General features: G+C 49.1%; 1 protein-coding gene across 3 annotated transcripts in view; it reads left to right on the plus strand.

The window, feature by feature from the left end:
• The window catches only part of ttll7 (tubulin tyrosine ligase-like family, member 7), a 79,842-nt gene that overhangs the window by 5,480 nt on the left and 47,763 nt on the right, over positions 1 to 26,599 (plus strand). For all 3 annotated transcript variants that reach the window (XM_030373280.1, XM_030373282.1, XM_030373281.1), the window contains exons 2-9: positions 614 to 1,019; positions 1,992 to 2,120; positions 5,347 to 5,468; positions 9,610 to 9,677; positions 10,101 to 10,259; positions 14,704 to 14,920; positions 17,351 to 17,515; positions 23,292 to 23,450. In XM_030373280.1, the coding sequence (XP_030229140.1) occupies positions 995 to 1,019; positions 1,992 to 2,120; positions 5,347 to 5,468; positions 9,610 to 9,677; positions 10,101 to 10,259; positions 14,704 to 14,920; positions 17,351 to 17,515; positions 23,292 to 23,450 (1,044 nt within the window). In that variant the 5' untranslated portion in view covers positions 614 to 994. The remainder of the gene's footprint in view (positions 1 to 613; positions 1,020 to 1,991; positions 2,121 to 5,346; positions 5,469 to 9,609; positions 9,678 to 10,100; positions 10,260 to 14,703; positions 14,921 to 17,350; positions 17,516 to 23,291; positions 23,451 to 26,599) is intronic.

Here is a 26,599-nt window from a genome sequence, read left to right on the forward strand (position 1 = left end):
CCTACCAAGGTTAGTTGGGAAAAGTAGACGGAAAGTTTCTTAAGCTGATGCCCGCCAGCTTTTGACGGTTGCTGATAGTTCTTCAATGTAAATGCACCAGCCCTCCTTCCACAAGCCTTGCTGTAGGCGTGCCTGTCATAGAGCCACTGTAAAAGAAACAAAAAAAACACCATCTGTTGGTAGAAACCGAGGCACACGGCCGACACAAGCGCGGGACAGAACCGGAAAAAAGGCGACAGAGCTTTTTTACCTGACAACCACATTCATATTTACCCAAGCCCCCATCGAATACTAATTAGCCCGGTTGACGCTGTGCAACGTCAGAGTGTTCCATTAGGATTAGAGGAGCGGTGCTGACGGTGAAGCTGAGGAAGAGGAGGAGGCGGTGGTGGAGGTGGACCTGGCCTAGGTGCATCCACCACAAAGCGTGTCCACCCGCAGTCCAAACGCCGACCCCCAGTCCACACAAGTGTGCCAACTGCAGTTAATTCCCCCCCGCGGCCCATCTCCCAATCCACCTGTTATCAGCTGTTGTCAGCGACTGTAAATCCTCCTCCTTTTTCGCGACTGTAAAACGTTTTTTAAATCTCCCCTTCCTCTGCCTATTTCCCAGGGTTCTTTGTCCATATGCGTAGGTCGGCTGGCCCGTCTTTATCAGCACGCGAGCAGTGGCTGCAGGCATCCTTGAGAGGGTCCTTCAACGTCCCCGCCGCCGCCGCCGCCGCCGCCACCACCGCAGCTTTGGATGCGGCCGGGAGACGCTGGTCCGAGGCACAGATGACCCACCGGGACGCCTGGAGAGTCCCGACAGGGGAAGCTAACTAAGGGGTGGGGGGGAGCGTTGAAGGGAGAGAGAGAGAGAGAGAGAGAGAGAGAGAGAGAGAGAGAGAGAGAGAGAGAGAGAGAGAGAGTGGTGGCGCCGCTGTGATCGGCTTTGAAGGCCCACCCGCAAAGTGTGGCAGCCAGGTCGGCCTTTAATCCCCTGGGCCCGGAGATGCCCTCCCCCCTCACTGATGGAGGTAAGTGGGGGTAATATGGTGATTTCCAAAGGAACTGAATCAGGGTTGCCCGGACATCAGGGCTTATGGTCCGGCGAACAACCCTACTACACACACTTATGTTCAAAAGACACACATTGGACACACACACACACACATGGACACACACACGTTGCGTGTCCCTGCGTGCACATGCACAAACAAACAAACAACGTTGTATTAGTTAAAGTTACAGTGTGTTACATTAACACATACATTTAAATTTCAGTACCCATTTAAAATGGGTATTGCGAAATACCAGTCATGACGAGTTCCTGGTCCGCAATTCATTTACTGTTTTCAGATTATAAAGCAGCACAGTTGGCATCCGTCTTTGAATCCTTCTGGGCTCTAAGCTGTCACCATCTTTCAAATGCAACTCAAAGATGTACGGCTGTTTAGCACGTCTCTGAACATCTCTTTCGAAAGGGACAAGGCTTTTTAGGTCAGGTAGAATCTAGTGCAATCTCACTAGATCCAGTTTGTTTGCTTGCTTCCATTGCAGCACGCTGTGTTTGTGTGCCAATTTCATTTATATCTGGCAACCCGGGTACTTCGAGAACAGTGAGAACAGACTAAACTAAAAAGAACCGTCCGACCCGAACAGAAATTACAACAATCTGGCTGTCCCATAGTGTTGTCATAAAAGTCAGTATTTTTACCTTATCATGTTTCCGGACATGTTGCTGGTCATTTCATGACCATTTTATGATTTAGTACGGTAAAATTGTGAATAAACAATACAACGAGAGACAAAGAAAAAACAAATATAAATTAACTTTATACGTCGTCGCCTCCGGTCACACCAACTAAACGCTGATTTAGCTGTACCTATATATTTACATTTAGGACATTTAGCTTACAGTAAGTACATTCGTCACAACATATTGCTGTCGGTACAGTAAACTAATACCTCACCACCCTTTCTCACCCCCCCCTCCCCCCGTCCAACAGAGGGTCCCGGGGCGTCCCCCCTGAACGGGTCTGCCGGCCCCTTCAAGCCCAGCGGGACGAGGAAGAACCTCAAGAAGAAGAAGAAGGGCACCATCACGGCCAACGTGGCCGGCACCAAATACGAGATTGGTACGTGTGCTCCTGTCTAGCTGGTAGAGCCTGGTGTAAACACCGACGGGGTCCTCGGGATCCATCCATAAAAAGGTCCACCGAATGGCGTTCAGTATCGCCGACGTGAGGCCCTTCTATTTGTGTTGATATGAAGAGAGGTTAAGTCATCGTTGGTACGAAGATGAGAAACAAGATAAAGAGAATAAAGACGAGAGCTTAGGTCAAGTGATCGCCAATAAATGGTGAGGGCCTGGGGGTATCGCCGTGCCCAGCCTTGTAAAGAGGCCTGGCCAGAGACAACACTGTGGGTCAATGTTCGCACTTTCTCTGCTGCCGCAAGCCTCTCCATGCACTCATTCCTATTACTTACGTCATAAACAATGAAATACGGGGCATTTTGCGGCGGTAGGCACGATAAAATGCGATCCTCCACAGTTGAAGAAAGGCATCGCCCGACGGGAACTAGTCCGTCCCTCGATCCACCACAAGCCGATGTAATCTGGTCTCAATGCCGGGCCCGACAATGGCTGCTTAAAGGAGGCGGCTCCTGTGTGTAATATCCTAAACAAGACATAATGGGAAAGTAGCCACGGCCGTGCTCTGGGAAAGCGGTTCAGGTGGAGACAGCTCAGCCCTCAAGAAGATAAATAAATCTTTATCGAGGTAATTTAATTCAACCCGTACGGTGGTTGTTGTACTTTTCTGCTCGGTATATTTTTTTTCTGAAGGACCCCTGAAAGAGCAGAGTAAGCACTACTCTATTTGGTGTGGCAGCAGCACTGCTCTCGAGGGTGAGGTGCTCCAAATAACCCCCCCCCCCCCGGAAAAGCACAGAGTCAGCAGCGGTAGCTGGAGCCTCCGGGGGGGGCCGGGTGGGACGGCCGAGCAGGAGTGGGTTTCTCGGGCTGTGAGGGGAGGCTCCCAGGGACCGTTCTGCAGGAGGGCCAAGGCCCTCGTAAAGGTGGTCAAGGTGGGCCATGTGTACGGCGCACCCGCATACGCTCTCGTTGTTTGAGCGTTTTTGAAGATGGATATTAGTGCAGGGTAATGGGGAAATTAGTCAACTGTGTTAAAGATAAGTAATCTGCCTTGGATCAGGGGTGGGAATTCCCCCCCCGCCCCCTCCCACCCGAGATAGTCTTCACAGCGAGGTGTATATTAAGTCTCAGGATCTCTAAAACCCTGAAATAGCTATGCATCCCCCCAATGTGTATCGTCGTCTTTTTGAGCAAGACGCCAATGCCACGAAACCGCAGTCCTCGATCGTTGCCACGGTGAGCTCCTCGCCGTCTTAAGTCAGCCAAGCGATGTTTCTCTTTCCTTTACGTTCGATAGATGGATGTCCCCTCTCGTCGGAGACATCTATTTCCCATTCAAGTTCCACCATGCATCATTAGGCCCCGATGTCGGCAGGTTTGCAGAGGCTTACAACAAATTAATTAATACCTCATTTCGTTAGGGCATATACATTTTTCATTAGTCACCGAATAATGAATAGTCGCTGGATTAATGTCCAAACACGCCTGCCACCTATCTTTCATACTTTGGGGTTTCCAGTGGGATTTGAATGCATTACAGACCATTAATTTATCTTTTTGAGAAAAAGCATTAGCGCTGACTGCTCTGTGCTCTGCAGCCAGGCCGCCCGTTGGTAAATATGGCTCGGACGTTGTTTGATGTATATCCTACGGAACCTATTTTCCCTGCTTAGGCATGCATAAACAGAATTCAGCCTGCCAAGTCGTGAAACACTGAGCTAAGGATACTCCAAGGGGATCAGATTTTTGATATGTGTTTTCGCATTGCCGTCCTGACAGCCGAAATGATCAGCTGCTTACTTGCCTGTTCTGGGAAAAATGGGGCTCATTCTCATTGGACTTGATAATAGAATATATGCGTAATGTACTCATGGCTTGATCGTACTTTTGTGCGTATGAGTGTGCCACATCAGATTTAGCCAGTAAAGTAAATTGTCCTAAATGATAAATAATGCTGATTTTCACCTGTTCCTAAATGAGCATGTTCATGAGGTCATGTGAGCTAGCATAATTGAGGCCCCCCAAAATTTAATTTGAATTCAATTTAACAAGATGTTCTTCCCCTTTTCTGCCCAAAAACATTATGAATTACTTTTGCGGAAGTTATCTTTCAGTTCAAATAATATTTAGCAGAAGTGGCATTGGAGCAGTCTGCTGAGGTGAAAAACGACAAAAAACAATGAGCAGGTGTTCACTGAAGCCGCACAGTGTTATTAAAAGGGGTTTATTTAAACTGGGATCCCGATAGACTGCTTGGCAAGGCCTAGCTGTCCATGGAGTTTGAAGTGTTGATAGTAATACTAGGATCATGTCAGGTTTAATAATATCCAAGTTGTTCTGAAGAGTCAGTTTGGAGTATAGAGACCGCAGCGTCCCTAAGGACTGTGGTACTTTGCGTTTACTTTTGATTTCAGTGATCGGCAGTGATGAAGCGTGCCATGCCTAAAATAATAGATGTAGAAATTGAAGTTTAGAGTTGTAAAGACTTCTATATATCACGTGAAAGTGTGCATCCAACGATCAAGCCACGAGAGCATTTACACGCACACACGCACATCTGGGAACCCACACACATATCTCCAGCCACTAAGGGTTGAAATACTGAAGTCAACCAGTCAAGAACTCTATTGCACTAATCTTCAGTAAAGAAGACTCGATGGAACAAAGCCTGTGTCAAAATTGTGACTGATGCCCACTCAGTGTTAATCATCCTGATCAGTTATTCTAGACATGAGCCTACGCAATCCCAATGAACCTTATTATGGCCTATTAATGCAATTTCCTTATGTTTATTGTTGTATAAATGCCCATAATGGATAGGCCTGAATTAATCTGATAGTGAAGGAGTATAATATCAAGGCAATTATACAAAGATCAATTTCTTTTTTAATTTTATTCCAACATAATCATTAGTCGAAGCTATGGAATTGGAATTGCATGGCAGCATTGCTTATTTCTGCTCCGGCCAACCGATTGCGTCTCGTAAGTCAACCCTACATCCCGGTAGAGTTCGTCAAAATACAAGGATTAAAATTTGCGAGAAGTGCTCTTAAAAAGTCTCGGTACGAGCCTTTTCATCTGCAACTCTGCATTCTGAGCTGTTCTTGCAGGAGGACGATTACCAAGGGTTACGGGGTCTCTGACTAAAAACAGAGTGCAGCGTGCCTGGGACTGTTTTAACCATTTTTTCCTCTTGGCCCCCCCAGTTCGTATAGCCATCAAGGAGATGGGCTACCTCAAGACCAGGCACGAGGACGAGACGGCCAACCTCATCTGGTGCGACTCGGCTGTGCAGCACGAGAAGATCGCTGAGCTCAGGAACTACCAGGTACTCTGTCCCCGCCGCCAGCCAATCAGGGAGCAGATACCGTTGAGTTATTTAGCAGATGTTTTAATCCAAAGGGATTTACAGGGAATTCCGATGCAGGTCATGAAATAGCAGGTTGTTGGGGGGGGGTTAGGGGTCTTTTTCAGGGATCCCTATGGGTTCGACTGCGGACAGGGGCGGCTGAACTCAGTGGCTGAGTCGCACCGTCGGGCTGGGAGTCGAACGCATGCCTCTGCCCTTGATGTTTCCGAACCCGTCACCGGTTGACCGTTCACCTGGTTACCATGGATTTCAGGCATTCCCTTTCAAGCCATGAAATGCCACCTGGGGGGAAGTGATTGACATTTTACTCTCCTTTAAGAAGCCCGGTACCACCAGCCATGGAAGATAATCCCCCGTTGGGCCACCGGAGGAGACCGCCTGAATGAGCAGGAGATAGTCAGCGCCGAGCGTGATTGTGCAATTGTAAATGTGAGGCAGCACATTGTGCCAAAGAAGGAGCAAGTGCGCTATCTCACTCACTTCCCCCGGCTCTGTGAATCGAAAGGTCACAAGAGGATGTGAACAAGTTGTACCAATTCCTTTCGAGAGAGGGGGCGAGTGCATTGCCGTGGGGATGAAACACCACAGTAGAAACCGATTTCTACCGATTGAACGAAACATTGCGGGCGCTTTTAAACCCATGTTCCTTTTAAAAACCTCTTCCCTAAATCGCCTTTCACCTTGGAGAGGGCTTCTAAGTTTAACTTCTTTCCTTCTAAATACTCGGGCGCCTAGGTTAGGATAAACATTGCGAGAAGTGTGTTGGATTTCATGCACTCATGGTTCTCAGTGTTGCAAATACCAATAGTGTTTCACATCGACTGGCCTCGGCAAGGCAGCTTGGATAGTGGAGATTGCACTGATGAGCCCATCAGGCTAGTATCGACAACACTTATCTCATGGATGGACTGATTAAACCTCTCATTGTCTCATGTGCAACTCGAACTGTAACAGACAGGTAGTCCTTACTGTGCCGTTAGTGATGCATCCATTGTTGTTTGCGCACTTGATTGGTTACCAATCGTGTCAAGGCCGACCAATCCTGAACGAGGGATCCTACTTTGTTACACTAGGGTCTATTAGATATTAGGTCTAGGGTCTAGAGAAGACATGAGACAGACAGTAATCAAATGACATGCGAGTTTAGAGGCTTGCCACTAACCCTGAAAGCCCTCTGCGTAATACAGGCTCAAGCTGGGATCCTTGTCAGGGATTAACAGAAACATAATCAACCTTCTCATAACTAAGCCTTAGCTTAGTTAAGATTGGAAAGTCATCTTTTCAATCACCACCTACCTGGCCCTTCTCCTCTGTATTTGCTGGGGTGTAGTGAAGTTCATCCTTTTGCGACTGAGGGATTTTACAACATTCACAGCTTGCGATTGATCAATGCATCCATGTAAGCCTTAGTGCCGCTAAGTCAAGCTTCATGCTTCACGTCCGGAATCGAGAAATGGAAAAACATGTATGGGAGTTGACAGGGCTAAATTTAAAAAGTTTTGATTTCAATCTAATTCACCATGAAATGTTCCTGGCAGGGTTGGTCCAATTGTGATTAAATTTTGCAGATCAATAAATATCTAATTTGTAAAAAAATAAATGTACGACTGTGTCCGAAAAATTCAACAGTCTGCAACGGACTACTGTAAGCTTGTACACATTCATACGACAACATGTATGTTTTCCCATACATATGCAAACATCACTCCACCACTATCATCAAAGGTACCCCCACTGCTTTCTGCTCCCCCTTTGAGGGAGCCATACTTTACGCCAGTTAACTCATGTGGATTGACGTTACACACTCTTGTACCCTTGACATTTTTTCAACTAATTACACATTTCTTGATGTGTAAAATTATATTTTAATTGGACAAACCCTGCCAGAAAGAACCTTTCATGGAGATTCGGAATTAATGATTTGAAATATTTTTAATTAATCTCCGTTACAACCTTTTCTGTTTTCCATGGTCAAGGCCTGCAGCAATAAGAAACAGTACTTTATTGTTTACACTGATACTGTGTCTCTATATATACTATATATTTATATGTATATATAATTTATCACTTTTTGGGCCCTTCTGTATCTCACCCTCGGGCCATCATGAATTACAACTCACAGAACAACTCAGTTGTTCTGTGTGTGTTTGTGTGGGAGATGCATAGAAAAATGGATAGGTGGTAATGGAAGAGAGAAATGGGCTATGGCTCCCAGATGGTCCCCTCCCAACCATTGTAAAATATCAAGTGGCATTGCGTGACAGCAGTAGGCAGTAGACACTAGTAGGCATGTATGCTTTGCGATGAAGGCTTCACAGAGCACCGTGCATTTGCGTGTCGATGCGTTTTGTCGCAGTGACACAGAAGATCCTTGCTCCGTGCCACTGTTTGCCCATGTGGCCTTAAGCACAGAGAGGGCTTTCTATAGTCTATGGCGAGGAAAAGCACTAGGTACATGAGAGGAAGTGACAAATCGACATAGAACTGGAAAGGTGGACAAGACTGTTCTTTGTCTGAAGCCTCATTGTACAGTATGTTGCTTTGGATCAAAGCGTCAAAATTAAAGACATTCCTAGCTGTAAGGGATCAAGCTAATTACCCCCTAACCTTAAGTCAAACTTTACATTAGCCATTATATGTCAAGGTGCTCCACCCACCATATGGAAGGCCACATGAAAGTGTTTTTCACTCTTGCAATTATAACTCCCCCATCGCTTATGACGTTCACGCCATTTACCTAACCCTCATTACAGCCCTGGGGGGAGATGTTATTTTCCTTGCCAGACAAAGTTGAGCTGGAGGGACAGGTTGGAATCAGAGGTGTGTGTGTATATGTGTGTGGGTGTGCAAGGGCACGCACAACAAAGGCAGCTCCTGGTCGCCTGCGTCTGTTGACGTATCCATCTGCCTTTGGCCGTCACCTCCGTCTGACCTTCCCCCGCGTGCTACCGGCTGAACTCGGGGCCCCGGGTGCCTCCTGCACGGCTCCATGTGTTTGCCATCCATCCTCAAGGGCCCCTATTGGATCAGAGCCGACACTAATGACGATTAAATCACACGCCGGTCGACAGAGAGGGGTGCTCGTTAGCTAGGCAGCAGGGCGAGCGGGGAACCGGCCGCTGATTGGAGTCGGTTGAACATTATACAGATGGAAAACAACAATCCCGACGCATCGGCGTAATGGCCGTCTCCTCGCCGCTGCCGTGCTGCCGCGGTGTTGCGTGTGTGTGAGCGAACCGGGGGCTTTGAAGGACGAGGTGAAGGAAATCCCCCACAACAATCGCTTTTGATTTGCTCTCGTCTTGCCACGTCTGGTCCTGGCGCGCTGTGAATTGTGCGATCTCTTTCCCTCCCCGAAATCCGTAATTAGGTCTGTCGCGTTTGGATGATTATCACAGATTTCTTCTTTTTTTCTTTTTTCTTTGCACTCTAGCATTCATACCCCGCACTCACCACCGGAGAGCTTTCGCCTACATTTTTCGATGTTTTTTTACTGTTGTTTATTTATTTTTCTTCCCTCCGTCTCTTCCCTCGCTGTGATTTACTCTGGAAGTTTGCTGTCAGGTTTCGGTTCATACAAGCCCTAATTAACGGCCCTGTTCTAGCTCATTCGGTCAAAGAATACAGAACAACACCGTTTGTTCTGTGAGTTGCACCACCACCACCAACACCAACACCGCCCCAACCACCACCGCCCCCTTTCTACACATTCAAAGCAATTCATTCAACTGTCACTGCCTACAATCACAGCGGCCCTCGATGCAGAACCAATTACCTCGGTCCCTCTGAGTTGAGATTGATTATATTTCTCCCCCCAAACCCCACCACCCCTCCCCCTTTCCCTCTTGCCCTAACCAACCTTTAGAAAAAAAAGAAATGCGGGGAGAAAGGGGGAAAAGACATGGTATACTAAATTAGGGTTAGGAGAGGTCCCGGCCTCACCTTTTTATTTTGGGTCCGTAATTGGGCATAAATGTCAGGACGTCGTAGGCTCACTTCAGGTTGCCTTTAATGTGCTGGTTTCTAGAGTGGAGCGGGGGTGGAATTGAGTGGCGTAATGGCCCTAACAACATTATTATGTCTGCCTGTCCCTCTGCAGAGAATTAACCATTTCCCTGGCATGGGCGAAATCTGCCGCAAAGACTGTCTGGCCAGAAACATGTCCAAGTAAGTTTCCCTAATCGGCTCGGGGCGTATGCATGATGTACGAGCGTCCACTGTTTGAATGCTAAACCCTGGAGCTTGGGCTGGCTGGTTGCGAGAAATAAATGTGCTAACATGCTAAATACTGATCATATGGCGACTAGGATGTACACATTGGTAGATACGACACGGCAAGATCATAGGGATAAATACAGCATTGTGATTTTCTACAGCGAAAGCAAGGTAATAGCCGAGAAGAACACCATGTGCAAGACACATTTTCCAATCCGAAACCGTGCAAGCCTTGTGTAAAAGCACAACGTGTACTGCATTCGAAGTATCTTCCACATTAACGCGACGCCTCCAACTCTCTGGAGAACGGCGCGTTACAAGGCCCTTGGTTGATCCCGCCTGCCCCTCTTTCCCCGCGCTTGTTCCCCCCTGCAGGATGATCAAGTGCCAGCCTCAAGAGTACGGCTTCATCCCCAAGACCTGGATCTTCCCGGCCGAGTACACCCAGTTCCAGAACTACGTCAAGGAGCTGCGGCGCAAACGCAAGCAGAAGACCTTCATCGTCAAGCCCGCCAACGGAGCCATGGGCCACGGGTAGGTCTGCCGTCTACCGTGTGTTCCTGAGGGAGAACGGATACATCGGGATGACAGGAGTTCAGTGTAACGGCTCAGACTGGTGCACTGAGACTCTGTTTGAATTGGAAGGGGGTTGCATCACATTGGGAGCCGGCGCTTCCATTCAAAGCATTAGAAGTATTGGGAAAAGGTGTGCCCTCGAGTGGTTTGCAGGACAATAAAGGCCGTGGGAGCCGGAGAATGAACCCGGCGGTGGTGGAACCGGAAGGAGTTTGTGCACCAAAAATAACTAAATGAAAGCAGGAAGCTCTCTGACCCTGACACAGATGTCTGTGGAGAGAGAGAAAGGGCATGAAATTCATCAAATGTAATACTTGAGCCAAAAAGGCTGCAGTGGCTCCCAGGTCCGGAACCGTCCTGAGGAACACACATAAAGACCAACAGATAAAGTCGAACACACAAACGAACACACGCACACGCACACGCACACGCACGCACACGCACGCGCGCTCGCTCGCTCGCACGCACGCACGCGCGCGCGCGCACGCACGCACGCACGCACGCACGCACGCACGCACGCACGCACGCACACACACACACACAAACTTTAAGTCTGTGTCTGTCAATGGCTTCCTTGAAGGTGTCTGTCTGTGATTAATGAACACTGACATGGACCAGAGTATGAAACGGAGCAGGACACTCTTTGCAGGAGCCCCTGGATCTGTCCAACGTGTCTCATGCTCTAAACGGAAAGGGAACAGTTGATTAGTGCATCATCACCGTCGGTAAACTGATTCTCTTTCTCTGTGTGTGCGTCCGCTTTAATGTGTCCACCAGGATTTCTGTAGGATTGGATCTTCTAGATGCTGCACGGAAATGTTTCTGAGATGCAGCAAAAGCAATCATAACACGCCATAAAACTGCGCATTGATTACTGTCAGATAATGTAATTTCTGAATAGCAAACAACCATCTGATAATGAGATGGCCCAAACGAATTGCAATATTTGTGCTGCTTGTGAGTCCAACAAACACCCATGAATCTGAACGGAAGCAGGAGATGTTCTTTGTCTTGGATTCCATCTGTCTGGTTGTCAACACAGTTCATCTTCAGGTGTGCCTGGCTATGCCTAATCTACAAGACAAACATATTGATGGAGGAGCAAATTAAATGGGAAAATACAAATGCATGATGATCTCCTTGTTTTCTAATCAGGATTTGTAAACCTTGGAAATATGTTTCCTGTGGGCCAAGAAAGCTGTGGTGTATTTATTACAGGCACCAATAGGTGGTGGTATTGAAGTGCAAATCATCCAGTGTCCTTTCTGTCTCTCTTTTTCGTTCTGCTCGAGTTTGTCCTTTCTGGTAAGCCTCATTTTTGTGCTCCATGATATACTGGGTTGCCTTTATTTATTACAATATAAAAAGCCTCGGAACGATTGAATTATTGCCATAGAGTCGCAAAGTGAAAGATGATGAGTTTACCTCGACCACTCAACGGCATGCGTCCCGGAAGATTAGATTTTTCTTTATTTTTTGCGCTCGCCGTGACGCAGCAGGATATTAAGTTATACCCGTCCTCTCGCACAGTTTATTTTTCTGCCGAGCGACTAAATGAAGTCATTGTTTGTGTCTGAAGCATTGCTCGTGAGGAGGGGGACCAAAACCAAAAAAAAAATAGCTATTAATGAAATAAAATGTTGGCGGTTAGACAGGGAAGAGCTTCTCTGCGACAAATTAAAAAGAGGCGCAGGGATGGGGGTGGGGGGGCTGGGGGGGGGGGGGGGGGGGGGGGGGGGGGGGGGGGGGGAGAGCGTGAGTGGGCCGTGATCAACCGACAGCTCCGGCTCATCAATCATGTCACCGGCCGCCCCCTCCAACCGCCACTAACTAGCAGCATTAACGGCCGGAGCGTCGTGGCTCAGGCCTTGAGAGGCGGCGCTCTCCGCGTCGGAGGCCACAGGCACCCATCAGCTTCCTGTCTGGCACCTGAACCCCCCCCCCCCCCCCCCCCCGTCTCCACCGCTCTCCCTGTTCCTGTCTGTCGATTGGCCTCCGATAAGGACACTGAACACGGTGCGGCGTGCGGCGACCGTGTGGCGGTCGTTTAGCCGCGAGCTGCACCACGGCGGGAGGGGATGATTGATCCACCCTGGAGACAATGACTCCCCCCCCCCCCCCCCCCCCCCCCCCACACACACACACACACACACACACACACCCAGAACCCCGACCCCTCAGATGACACCCGCCCCTCAGGCACTTCCACAAGTACTTATCACTCCTCCACCCCCGCTCCATGCGTCCCTGAGCGGCTGGAAGCGCCCCCAGCCCGACCTCAGATGAACCGCTCTCTGAACCCTGATGTCAATATTGCCTCTGAGAAGATCTTTTGGATAAGTTGTGTACTTTCAGATTATTGGACCGATAAATGCTTTGGCAACAACGAATCAACGCCCGAATCTACTTTTATTTTTACATTTCGATACAGATCATGGTGCAATTATTAAAATCAGGGAAATCAAAATAACTTCTTTGGCCAGGTGCCATGGTACGGTTATATCACAAATAGTACTTTTTGAGTCAATACTTATTTGGCATGAATGTCTGTGTGTCTGAGTAGTCCAAGCTGTGCACACAACTAGTTTAACCCCAATCTGCTTTAGCTCTGAGCGATGCAGAAAAACGGCCTAAATGGCACTTTGAAAAACAAACCTTTCACTCAACTACTCTACTACTTGTAAACCTTTTCCCTCTCTTTCTCTTTCTCTTTCTCTTTTTTGTGGGTAGCCAGAAGCCTGTGCATCATAATGCCTGAGTGACATTGACATGGGACCAAAGCAAATTAGTTAGCGTAGAGGTTGAAGAGAGGTCAGGATACTGGCTCCTGTTAACCGGGACCCAGGGTTTGGGGAGGAAAGAGGGCCTGTATTTGATGCAGTAGGCTGTTTGGAGTAAAGAATAAAGTTTGGCTTCCAAAAAAAAAGGGGGAAACATTTTGATATCATCCAGATGCTGACAGTGCAGCTCTCAGACAAAGCCCATGTTCTTTTTTTCTCATGAACATTTTTCTTATTTGCATTTTTATTTAAATCCAGACCCGGCGATAAACACTGTAACAAAACTTTGGATAGTTCGACAACGCACGGAGCCAAGCAGCTTGTTCTCTTTGGAAAAGACCTCAGGCGTGATTTCCTTTCTTATTTACATATGCTTTCAATAAGGTTTCTCTAAAGCATACGCGTCCAAGAGGAAGGGAAAACGCTGAGATGTCACGGAACCATTAGTCTGACCTTCGCGTTGTTATGAAAATGTCAAGATGAAAACTGTATTTAATCAATGAACTGAACTAAATTATTTCTGTTGCCTCTACCCTTTAACTCTACAGAAGCCTGACATCAAACTGTATTTGAATATGCAACAAAATCATCTAACAACAACTACATAATACGCTTCTTTGCAGTATTGTCCGCCACACATATAAGCTAGGGTGTGGGTTCTAGTGGGGCTGATATTAACGTATTGCTGATAGACCAAAACACATTTTGCTTTCACACATACTGTCAAACACACACACACACACACACACACACACACACACACACACACACACACACACACACACACACACACACACACACACACACACACACACACACACACACACACACACACACACACTGTCCATAGCTGTCATAGGCTCGCCTGGCGGCCCTCTCTGCGTATGATTATTGAATTCGGTTATGAGCCGCCATCAATCATCTCCGCATTTGGAGACCAAATTTGACTGGGTGAGATAAGTCTGTCAGATTCGTTTTTTTGGAAACTGTTAATAAATAGAATTGTGTTGAAGTTCGGCTCTTGCCGGACCCCGTGACAGAAGCGTTTAAAGTCATTCATCTGCCATGATCAATCATCGGCCACACGTATCAACGTTGCGCTATGCAATCAACGGTTCACTTACACGTGCACTCGCTCTGCGTTCCGAAGGACTCCAACCAGAGAGGCGCTTTAAGTGAACGCTCCCCGCTACGAGCTGGCAGAAAGTTTTGCAATAACGACCCGACGAGACAGACATGACAACAGTACCTGCATGTCGCGCGCCGCACACACTCGTCGCGCTGCTCCCCCGACGCCTCCTCGTCTGCCGCATGTTGTCAGCCAACACCGGAGGTTGAGGCGCGGAAACGCGACGCTCCTATACCGCTGGGGTCAATTCCCTTTCTTTACTTCTTCTCTTAGCAGCGATATATACAACGACAACGACGGAGCCATCAGTCAGTGTTCACGCTCCCCAGCTATGTGGCCATCTATCACTTTTTTAATTATCTTTTTTTTTTTTGTCTCTATATGCCATATTTTATTATGCTGCCGAAGACACCCCCTCCGCCGCCCCCACCTCCACAGAGGATTAATAATAAATTATCGGTTGTCGTCGTCTTCTTCTTCTTCTTCTCCACAGAATCTCGCTGATCCGTAACTGCGAGAAGCTGCCAGCCCAGGAGCACTACATCGTGCAGGAGTACCTGGACAAGCCCTTCCTCATGGAGGGCTACAAGTTCGACCTGCGCATCTACATCCTGGTCACCTCCTGCGACCCGCTGCGCATCTACCTGTACGACGACGGGCTGGTGCGCATGGGCACCGAGAAGTACCACGCGCCCAGCGAGGCCAACCTGGTGGGGGCCGCACGCACACGCACACGCACGCACACGCACGCAAAGGCACGCACACGCACGCACAGGCACGCACACGCACGCAAAGGCACGCACGCACACGCACGCACACGCACGCACACGCACGCAAAGGCACGCACACGCACGCACGCACGCACACGCGCGCACACGCACGCAAAGGCACGCAAATGCATGGTAACATACACGCACACACACACACACACACACACGCAAAAAGGCACAAGCACGGACACATACACACACACACACGCACATGCGCGCAAACACAAAGGCACATGCACGGAAACATACGCACACGCAGAAACACACACACACACACACATGTGTGCAGGCCGGCCAACCGGCAGGCAAACACGCATGCAACCACACGTGCACGGACGTGCAGAGTCACACACATGCATGCTGTCCGTCCGGCAGGCAGATAGGTACGCACGCAAGCACACACACGCACAAATGTACACAGTCAGACACACACACACGCATGCGCACACTACGACAATTTAAATCATACTAAAAATAGACGCAGGTATCTCCCATGCGAACACATTTGCATATAATCTGAGTAAAGCATCAAATCCCCGGTGTGAGTGAAGGCGGAGCGTGTGATTGGGTGTGCGTCGGATACAAAGAAAGTGCCCCGCGGTACATTCACTCAACACATTCCCCCGTAATGGCCGCCTCCAAAGGGTTTCGAGCCAGAACGCGGGCGCTGAATTATAGGCCCGTGAGCGCCTTCTCCGCCGAACCGTAGACACGGCCCGCCGGAATCCGAGCCTAATCAGAACATACGGTTCACACACACGTTGCGCAGAACCGTCGCGTGCGGCATGCTCAAACACGCCATTCATATTCATAACGTGTATGCACGCGGCGTGCATATGGTCGGCACATGCAGCGTCTTGTAGCAGGCAGGCTGCCGCTGGTGTTTTGCCTTGGGGGTCGGGCACATGCTGAGCATCAGTCCGTGGCAGACCACGCCACGCCGCAGCCCAGCGTCGGGTCTGTCTTCTGTCTCTGCTGTCGCTCGCGATGTCCGTTTAACGTGTCGCCACACACACGGAACGATAGACAGAGAGACACACACACACACACAGAAAGAGACACACAGAGAGACACACAGAGAAACACACACAAACACACAGAGAAAGACACACTGACACACAGAGAGACACACACAAACACACAGAGAAAGACACACAGACACACACAGAGAGACACACACAAACACACACGCACTCACACAGAAAGACACACAAACACGGGAAGACACGCGCACATACGCAAACGCACTCATACAGAAAGACACACACAGACACACACACACAGAGAAAGACACGCACAGGCTCACACAGAGACAGACAGGCAGACACACCAAAGCGAGTGGCCAGCTGTCGGAAGGGGCACACACTGTGCCGTATTGCCTTACCCACTCGGTGACACATGATAGAGGGGAGACGTGCCTCTGGGATGGGGGCTCAATCCCCATCGGAGAGGGACTTCCAGACAGCCGCGGCAAACCCCCAAAAAACAAGATGGCCCCAAGGCGGTCAGGCCGTTATTACCTTGTGGGTCTTACACAAAGACGGGAGGCCATTGTGTGGCGCTTAATGGCGCTAAAAGGGGAGATTATACAAAGGGCAGCTTGAGTTTCAGCTAAGCAGCCATGTTGGGGCATTTGAGGTGTTTCCAACGTCCTTATGGTTCCCACAGAAAACGTCTGGGGTCATTTGTTGGAGGCCGCGGGGGGGGGGGGGGGGGGGGGTGGTGGCTGTGGTCATGTTTAAGCGAGCGCTTTACCAGCTGTTGTGTTAAAAAGAGAGGGCCTGGATACCGCCAAAGGTGAACTGGCAGCGGCATTGTGGGTCATTTGCGATCGTCACACAATGTCTTTATCGGTGTCGGTGTGCATTGCTGCCGTTATGGCGTGCTCCAGTCGTCTATTGTTGTTGTAAAGGCAAGTTATCGAATCGACCCTGCAGGGTATGTTAGCTGAAGTGTGTCTTGAGTGTAACGGCGGTAATAAAGTCCAAGCTCCTCTTCAAAGGATTTCTTTCACAGAGGGCTACATTGAACACACTTATGATTTTTTATATTTTGTATGATTGTATTTTTTGGAAATGTTGCGGAACTCTGAATACACTGAGCACACACTTAAACTAACACATCCATGTTATTTATTTTTGGTTTACATATACATACAAACAACAAATACATCCCATCCAGCCCACCCACTTGAACATGCAGTACACTCACCTAGAATAACCAAAAAAAAGGAAATAGATAAATAAATGCAATTGAAATAAAAATAGATAAATAAACTAGTAATCAAGGACACCACACTACGCCGTGCCAAACGTCCGCTGAAGATTCTTAACCAACCCTCTCCCTCTTGTCTCGTTTTCTCCCCAACAGAGCCAGCTCTACATGCACCTGACCAATTACTCGGTCAACAAACACAACGAGAACTTTGAGCGCGACGAGACCGCGGACAAGGGCAGCAAGCGCTCCATCGGCTGGTTCACCGAGTTCCTCCGCGCCAACCACCACGACGTGGCCAAGTTCTGGGGCGATGTTTCTGTAAGAACACACGCGCGCGCACTCCTGCACACAAATGTGGACACACGCGCACAAATAGTAGACGCAAACACGTATGCAGAAACGTATGCAGACACGTTTGCGCACACACGCACACGAGCGCAGACGCACACACATGCACACGCACCATCACACTCACCTCACACATCATAAAAAATCACACAGACACACACACACACACACACACACACACACACATAAGAAAAACTCTGACGCACACGGAGATGCAAAGACACACGCTCACCCACACATACATGAGACACACTCAGGCACATGCAGACGTACAGAGCCACACACGCCAAAGACACACACCCACACACAGTCCTTGTTAAAAGACACAGACCCCAGCCGCCCACACACACACACACACTACCTACAGTATACATTCCAACACCCGCCAAGCTTTTGACGGCTTCTGTTATGACAGCAAGTCGTCGGGCTTCCGCGCTTTGTTTAATTTCACTAAGAGCCACGGTGTAAACAACAAAAATCCCCGCAAAGATCACCTCCCCGCTGTCTCTTCTCCGCTCATATTTATTTATCGTGCAGACCTTGGCCCAATCCTTCACACAACGTGAACCTTGCGAGTCTCTCTCTCTGTCTCTCTCTCTCTGTCTGTCTCGCTCTCTCTCGCCCTCTCTCGCTCTCTCTCGCCCTCTTTCTCTCTCTCTCTCTCTTTCTCTCTCTGTCTCTCTGTTTGTTTGTGTCTCTCTCTCTCTCTCTCTCTCTCTCTCTCTCTCTCTCTCTCTCTCTCTCTCTCTCTCTCTCTCTCTCTCTCTCACAATCTCTCTCTCTCTCTCTTTCCTCGCTTCTGGTCTTTTGTCTTTGCTCCATTCATCTCTCTCTATCTCGTTGTCCTCTGCTGTTTTCCCTCCTGTTCGCCACGCTTGTTTTGGTTCTAATACCGACCAATTAATTCATCTTATTGCCTCTCTCTCCCCCAACCCCCCCCCCCCCCCTCTCTCTCTCTCTGGCACTCTTTCTCTCTCTCGCTCGCCCTCTCTTTCTTTCTTTCCTTCCTTGTCTCTCTTTCCACAATGTTCTTCACACTCTCCATGCTCTTCCTCACTCTCTCGCTCCACACTCTCTCGGCTCTTCTCTCCTCCCTCTCCACTCTCTCGCTCCTCTCTCTCTCTCTCTCTCTCTCTCTCTCTCTCTCTCTCTCTCTCTCTCTCTCTCTCCACGTTCTTCCTCTCTCTCTTTCCTTGCTGACCCTGGCCCTTTGTCTCTCTGCACTCTTTGATTTCCAGGTCCCCATGGTTTTCATGCTCTTTGCTCTTGGCCTTTCACAACATGCCACAACAATTTATTCACCCTCATTTAAAGTGTTTGCAGGGCCATTGTTTTTGCCCATTAGGCTAGCTCCTTGTTAGGTAACCTTTTAATGCTGCTCCTCCTCTCCTCTCTCTCATCCTCTTCTCTCCTCTTCCCTCCTTTCTCTCCTCTCCTTCTCCATCCCCTCCCCTCCTCCAGTTTTCTCCTCTCCCCTCTTCTCTCCATCTTCTCTGCTCCTTTATTCACCATCCCTCCCTTTTCCTCTTCTTATGTCCCTCCTCTCCTCCTCTCCTTTCCTCATTGCGTCTCCCTATCTCGCAGCACTCGTTTGCACCAATCAATCCCACTATCATGGACCTCCTCCCCTCTCTCCTCCCCTCTCTACTCCCCTCTCTCCTCCCCTCTCTGCTCCCCTCTCTCCTCCGGTCTCTGCTCCCCTCTCTGCTCCCCTCTCTCCTCCCCTCTCTACTCCCCTCTCCCCTCTCTCCTCCCCTCTCTCCTCCCCTCTCTACTCCCCTCTCCCCTCTCTCCTCCCCTCTCTCCTCCCCTCTCTGCTCCCCTCTCTGCTCCCCTCTCTCCTCCCCTCTCTGCTCCCCTCTCTCCTCCGGTCTCTCCTCCCCTCTCTGCTCCCCTCTCTGCTCCCCTCTCTCCTCCCCTCTCTGCTCCCCTCTCTGCTCCCCTCTCTCCTCCCCTCTCTGCTCCCTCTCTGCTCCCCTCTCTCCTCTCCTCTCTACTCCCCTCTCCCCTCTCTCCTCCCCTCTCTGCTCCCCTCTCTCCTCCCCTCTCTGCTCCCCTCTCTGCTCCCCTCTCTCCTCCCCTCTCTGCTCCCCTCTCTACTCCCCTCTCCCCTCTCTCCTCCCCTCTCTGCTCCCCTCTCTGCTCCCCTCTCTCCTCTCCTCTCTCCTCCCCTCTCTCCTCCCCTCTCTCCTCTCCTCTCTCCTCCCCTATCTCCTCTCCCCTCCTCTCTCCCCTCTCTCCTCTCCTCTTTCCTCCCCTCTCTACTCCCCTCTCTTCTCCCCTCTCTCCTCCTCTCTCTCCTCCCCTCTCTACTCCCCTCTCTACTCCCCTCTCCCCTCTCTCCTCCCCTTGCCTCCCCTCTCTACTCCCCTCTCTCCTCCCCTTTCCTCCCCTCTCTACTCCCCTCTCTACTCCCTTCTCTCCTCCCCTCTCTGCCGGTGGCATGTCTGCACCTCTGCAAGCATGTCGATGCTCCTCCTTAAACCCTGTTCACCACCTGGCTGCCTTTCTGTCCACCCCGTCTGTACTCTTCAACCTCTTGCTTCACCTGGAGGAGTTTCACCTCTGCTGCCCTCCTTCACTCCTTCTCCGCTCTATCTATACTTCCTTTCAATTGCCTCAGTACCTCCCTGGTCTCCCTCTCTCTTTCTCCGTCTCTGTCTCTCTTTCTCTCTCTCCCTTCCCTTGTCTTGTCTTTTGTAATCTCCTTCCTCTCATACGTCCTTCTTGCAAGTCGTGGGACGCTAATGGCTGGTCCTGGCCAGGACTCTCCACCTCCTCTCCTGCTGTCTCTATCCCTCCCTCTCAGTTTCTTTCCCTCCATTTTAACTCTCTCCTTTTTTAAGTAGCTGTTTCACTTTAGTTCTGAGCACTGTCCAACAGGGATGGCTTCGCTGTGCTTTGTACTCAAACACTCTCTCTCTCTCTCTCTCTCTCTCTCTCTCTCTCTCTCTCTCTCTCTCTCTCTCTCTCTCTCTCTCTCTCTCTCTCTCTCTCTCTCTCTCTCTCTCTCTCTCTCTCTCTCCCTCTGTTTCTGTCTTAGTCCCTCCCTTCTTCACCTTTCATCTTCGCTCTTTCATTTTGGGTTCCATACTGATCCAACAAGCTGTCTTTGCTCTTTGTTTTGTGCCAGGGGCATCAAGTGAAGGAAAAGCGTCGGTCTTGAGAATCATATATGTGTATGTAGGTATATATGGGTGGGAATTGGCTGCAGAAGCTCTCTGATATCTAGGTTATTGACCCTGATTGCAGCGCAGGCCTGGAAGCTGGGAAAACCAAAACATATGATGTTCATTGTCCATTGTAATATAACACTGCAGATACAAAAATGATCACATGATGTTTGATAAAAACCAAAAAAACCAAAAAATAACTAGTGCAGTGGAGTTGAGAACACAGCTATAAATTGCATAAAAGCCCACCCACATGATTCATCCGACACTGCTGTGCGCGGTGCGGTTATAATTATGCATGCCGATCGCACTCACACCACTCTTTTCCTCAGTACCATTTCAATTTCATTTAGCCCAACCCGGGCCTCAAGGGGGCCAAAACAACAAATGGAACAAAAACAACACCAAACACTAGAAGCTGTCGTTAATTTGCATTGATGTGATCATTTATTCAATGGATGAAGATGGACGATGTTTCTTATTCGTTTTTTAACTTAATGGTGTGGTGTTCCTGTCAGGTAGGGGCGGGGCAAGAGTTAACATCAGACTCTCTCCCTGGATAACTCACTCACTCTTTGTCCGTCACCCTGTCTTTCTCTCCATCTCTCTCTCCCTCCATCTTGCCAGCAGACGTTGGAGTTTAGCTTAGCTTGTTTCACCTCGTACATTGGCGCTCGACAACAAATGTCGGTCAGTGTAGTGTAGAGGGAGGTTATGGCAGTAACAATGAAGACAGACACACAAACACACACACACACACACACACACACACACACACACACACACACACACACACACACACACACACACACACACACACACACACACACACACACACACACGCACACGCACGCACGCGCGCGCGCGCTAGAGGCTTAGGCATTAAAGCAGGCAATAGGAGCAGTGTAGTGGGCAGCCTCCGAGACCTTTGGGCAGAAGGACAGGTGGGTGGAGGTATGTTAGAAATAGACAGAGAGAGGAAGGGGGGAGGGGGGAGAGAGGGAGAGAGATGGGGGGGGGAAGCTGTGTGCTGTCTTATCAGGCAGGGGCCAGGCTGCCCCTACCCTCCTCTTTCTCCACACCCAGCAGACAGACAACGCTGGGCAGACAACAGGCTGAACACACTGGGCTGGCCTCTACATGGGAAAGGGCTCTCTTTACACAGTGTGTGTGTGTGTGTGTGTGTGTGTGTGTGTGTGTGTGTGTGTGTGTGTGTGTGTGTGTGTGTGTGTGTGTGTGTGTGTGTGTTCAGCACGCAGGGGGGGGGAGGAGTATGTGGGGCAGGGGGTGTGTGTGTGTGTTTACCCCAGATAAATAGTTGGAGGAATTGGGCAAGTAATGAGGGGCAGTGACATGGCCACTGAGCCGGAGACGGACACACACACAAACTAAAACACACACACACACGCGCACACACACACACACACACACACACACACACACACACACACACACACACACACACACACACACACACACACACACACACACACACACACACACACACACACACACACACACACACACAGCTGTAGTATGATTGCTGAGCATCGCCATCTACCCATTCAATCCATCTCCAGAATCGCCTACGAGCATCCTTGTGTGTGTGTGTGTGTGTGTGTGTGTGAGTGTGTGAGTGTGTGTGTGTGTGTTTGCGTGATTGTGTGTGTGTCGGTGTCGGTGTGTGTGTGCATGCGCAGTTGTGCACATGCCCGCCTGTAATTTAGCAAATGTTAATTTATCAAGGAAATAATATTATTGTGGATTTAATATATATCGGTGATGTGCAGTTCTGCTGCTGAAAGGTTTAGATGTACTGCCGGGAGAAGATCTAATTAAAGTGTTTGCCGTTATTTGTATTAGGGTTAAGAGGCATATCTGCGCTAGCTGTATCACCAGCCAGTTACCCATAAACTAGAGCCAGGTCTGCATAGGCTCATATGGTGATCCAAACCAGGTGCTTTGAATTAGAGCCATTAGAGCGATATCAATGACTACATAGTACTAGTAGATATTCTCCGACGCTCATATTCTCCCCTCTCGGAAGAGTCACTTGATTTTAACATGGCCATCTTTATAAAGGTCACGCCATAGCACTTTGTTGCAGCAGGGAATAGCGCTACAAGTCGCGGGCAGGTTTGCGTAGGAACAGTACATTTCATATTCATAGTCCACAATCTTGCATAAGAGCACTCTTACTGACGCGGAAAGAAAGCTCGGTATTTGAACTATTCCTACTGTGTATTTGGTTGGCCGTACCAGGTTGCAATGAACTCTCTCCGGCTATGCCCTTGACTACTTCAAATATAAAGCAAATATCCTGGCCAAAAAAAAAACGAACTACTCAACTACAGATTCCTACAGCGGGTGCCATGCCTTCCTACTCTGTCTGGTACAAACACACTCGCAGGAAGTGTTGCACACCCCCCAGTATTGATTGTATACGCTTAGCTTGTTCTCTGCCTCATCTATTACTCAGTGTGGATGAAGGTGGAGGCCATGCACTGACTACATGTACGTGTGTGTGTTTTTGTGTGTGTGTGTGTGTGTGTGTGTGTGCCTCCCCCACCCAGGAGCTGGTGGTCAAGACCTTGATTGTAGCCGAGCCCCACGTTCTGCATGCGTACCGCATGTGTCGCCCCGGACAGCCACCAGGGAGCGACAGTGTCTGCTTCGAGGTGCTGGGCTTTGACATCATCCTGGACCGCAAGCTCAAACCGTGGTTACTTGAGGTAAGGCTCAATTCTCCCCACTGTGTGTGTTTGATTGTTTGTCTGTGTGCGGTGTGTTTGTTTGATTGTGTGTGTGTGATTGATTGTGTATGTGCGTGCGCATGTATGTATGTGTGTGTGTGTTAATGCATTCAAGCTTCTGACTGTGTGAGATCGAGTTTATGGGAGAACACAAAAAAAGCTTTATTTATGTTTGTGTGTGTGTGTGTGTGTGTGCCTGTGTGGTATTTGGAATAGTGGAAGGTGGAATGGTCGCCTCTAGAGCCATCCGGGACGACCCAATCTCTTTTGCACATTGTTTGCATTGTTATTTTTCCCTCATTTCTATTTCAATAGCATTGTCTCCAAGTATGCTATTCTAAAATATTCATAACGTCAGTGTATTTAGTTTTCTTATATGAAAAGAACCCCCCCTCCCCAATTAAAAAAATAATCACAAATAAATATAAAATGAATGATGTGTTTATTTAACACACAAGTAGGCTGTGTGTGTGTGTGTGTGTGTGTGTGTGTGTGTGTGTGTGTGTGTGTGTGTGTGTGTGTGTGTGTGTGTGTGTGTGTGTGTGTGTGTGTGTGTGTGTGTGTGTGTGTGTTGGCCAATCAGAGGCAATGGGTTTGAACTCTGGGCAGTCTCACCTCTGGGCGGCGGTGGGGGGAGTGACAGGGGCTCGTAAAACGCTGCGACACGCCAGCGGCGAGACGGGGGCAGACTCTGCCGCCACACAAACACATAAACACACGCTGATTTGCTTACACACTCCTGCTGTGTTTGTGGAGCGCACACACACACACACACGCACATGCATACGGACGCTCGCCTCGCACGCAAACACACACACGGGCGCACACACAAACGTACACACACACACACACACACACACACACACACACACACACACACACACACGCAATCACACACACACACACACACACACACACACACACACACACACACACACACACACACACACACACACACACACACACACACATACACAAATACACACATACACACATACACACATACATACATAAGAAAGCTTTTTTTATTCCTGTTCTCCCATAAAGATGATCTCACACACAGTCAGAAGCTTGCTTGCATGTATAAACACTCAAACAATCGCAAACACACAATATATACTCTTCTCATAAAAAGTATGTAACTAAGAGTCAGAAGAGGCACATAAACACACACACACACACACACACACACACACACACACACACACACACACACACACACACACACACACACACACACACACACACACACACACACACACACACACACACATACACCATAGCCTTTTTATTCCTTAAATCCCATAAACATCAGCTCACACACAATCACAAGCAAGCATGCATACAGCCACTCAAACACATATGTCAACCTACAAACTCATATATACATACATACGAATACCAAGGCAGGCTCTAACACCCTTCAAAGGTTACGGAAATATAGGTCAGGGCTTTCGGATTGACTAGCAAGAAAGCTTTCCTTTTCTCTCCCTCACTCAACCTCTCTCTCTCACTCAACTTCTCTCCCTCCCTCAACTGTCAGTCACTATCTCGCTTGCGAGCCCGAGTACAGAAGTCCGATCCGGGTTTTCCCTCCTGCCGTTGTGATGTCAGCCAATAGGTTCAAGCATGACCTAAATCTTTTAACCCAAAGTGGCAGCACACCCTGCCAGCCACCTCCTACACCCCCCCCCACCCGTATCCACCCCCCCACCCACATACATACCCCCAGCCGTATCCACCCCCACTCCCCTCCCCCCTCCCCTCCCCCCTCCCCCCAGCCTCTCCGCAAATTGACTGGAGGAAGTGGAATGCCTCTGGGATAATTGTTTGTTTTCCCCCGTCGCGTTTGCCCCCCAAAAATAAATCTGGCTCCTTCAGAAATAAAAAACGCCTGTGATTTTTTGACAGAAAAAGGATAGGCATCTGAGCGATATTTTTCTCTGTCTTTTTTTATTTATTTTTGTCGGAGCTCTTCTACACGTATCAGGCGATTCGCGGCGGTACAACGCTGTTTGGGAAATTATCCTACCTGACATTGCCTCTGTGTGGTCTGCATTGTGCGGCGCGTTGGTTTAACGACACGTGAACAAATGGCGAGTGGAGCAGCCAGGAGATGTTTCTTGTGACTGCCGATGCACTAAATGGATGTGTGCCCGTGCACGCTTTATGTGCATAGATATTCAGATGCATGCCCGCCTCTCTGCGCGAGGGTGTGTGTCTGTGTGTATGTGTGTGTGTGTACAATGCCAATTGTATGAAATTCTGTGCATTGCGTATGAACCCCTTGTTTGTGTGTGCGCGTGTGTGTGTTTGTGCGAGCATCTGAGCATGTGAGACAAGGCAAACAGCCGTGAATGCAGTTGTTCCACTTCAGCAGTAATGATCCCCTCTGTGCTGCTAGCAGTCCTCCATAACTCTCATCAATTAACATCTCCCGCACACACACGCACGCACGCACGCACGCACACACACACACACACACACACACACACACACACACACACACACACACACACACACACACACACACACACACACACACACACACACACACACACACACACACACACACACACATACACGCAGAGTATACTCTACTCTCCCCCCCTTCGCCCCCCCCCCCCCCCCCTTTCACGCAACATTTAGATCAACAATCATTTATTTCCACAATTCACATGATCAGTGAGGTGATAGTTCCAAGCACAGAAACATCCTTCCGCTTCCCACTGCGCATGCTGCCAAGCTTGAAAATAACTTTATTACCACCTTTTTAGTCCCGTTTACGCTCAAAACAATTCAGAGGGGAATTGGGATAAAAGATCGGGCGGGAAAAAAAATGTAGCCACCACCACGCCGCTAAGCCCATAGGCTAGTCGCCACAAACGGTTCCCTTTGGCGAGCCCCCAGGTCCAAATTAAAATTTTCAGCAGATCACTTTACCACATCTAAGGGCAAATTGAATCTGTTTCACCCCATTTCACCATTTTCTCTTTTTCCCTTTTTGCCTCGAATACCTTTTAGCCCGAAGACAGACAGTAGAAATTGTGTCAGGGAGTGATACCCGATCCGTGTGGTTGGGGGTCCGTTTGAGTGTGCAGAGTCCACTGTGCGTGGGGGGGGGGGGT

This window comes from Gadus morhua, chromosome 12, assembly GCF_902167405.1.
Source record: "Gadus morhua chromosome 12, gadMor3.0, whole genome shotgun sequence".
Classification (NCBI taxonomy): domain Eukaryota; kingdom Metazoa; phylum Chordata; class Actinopteri; order Gadiformes; family Gadidae; genus Gadus; species Gadus morhua.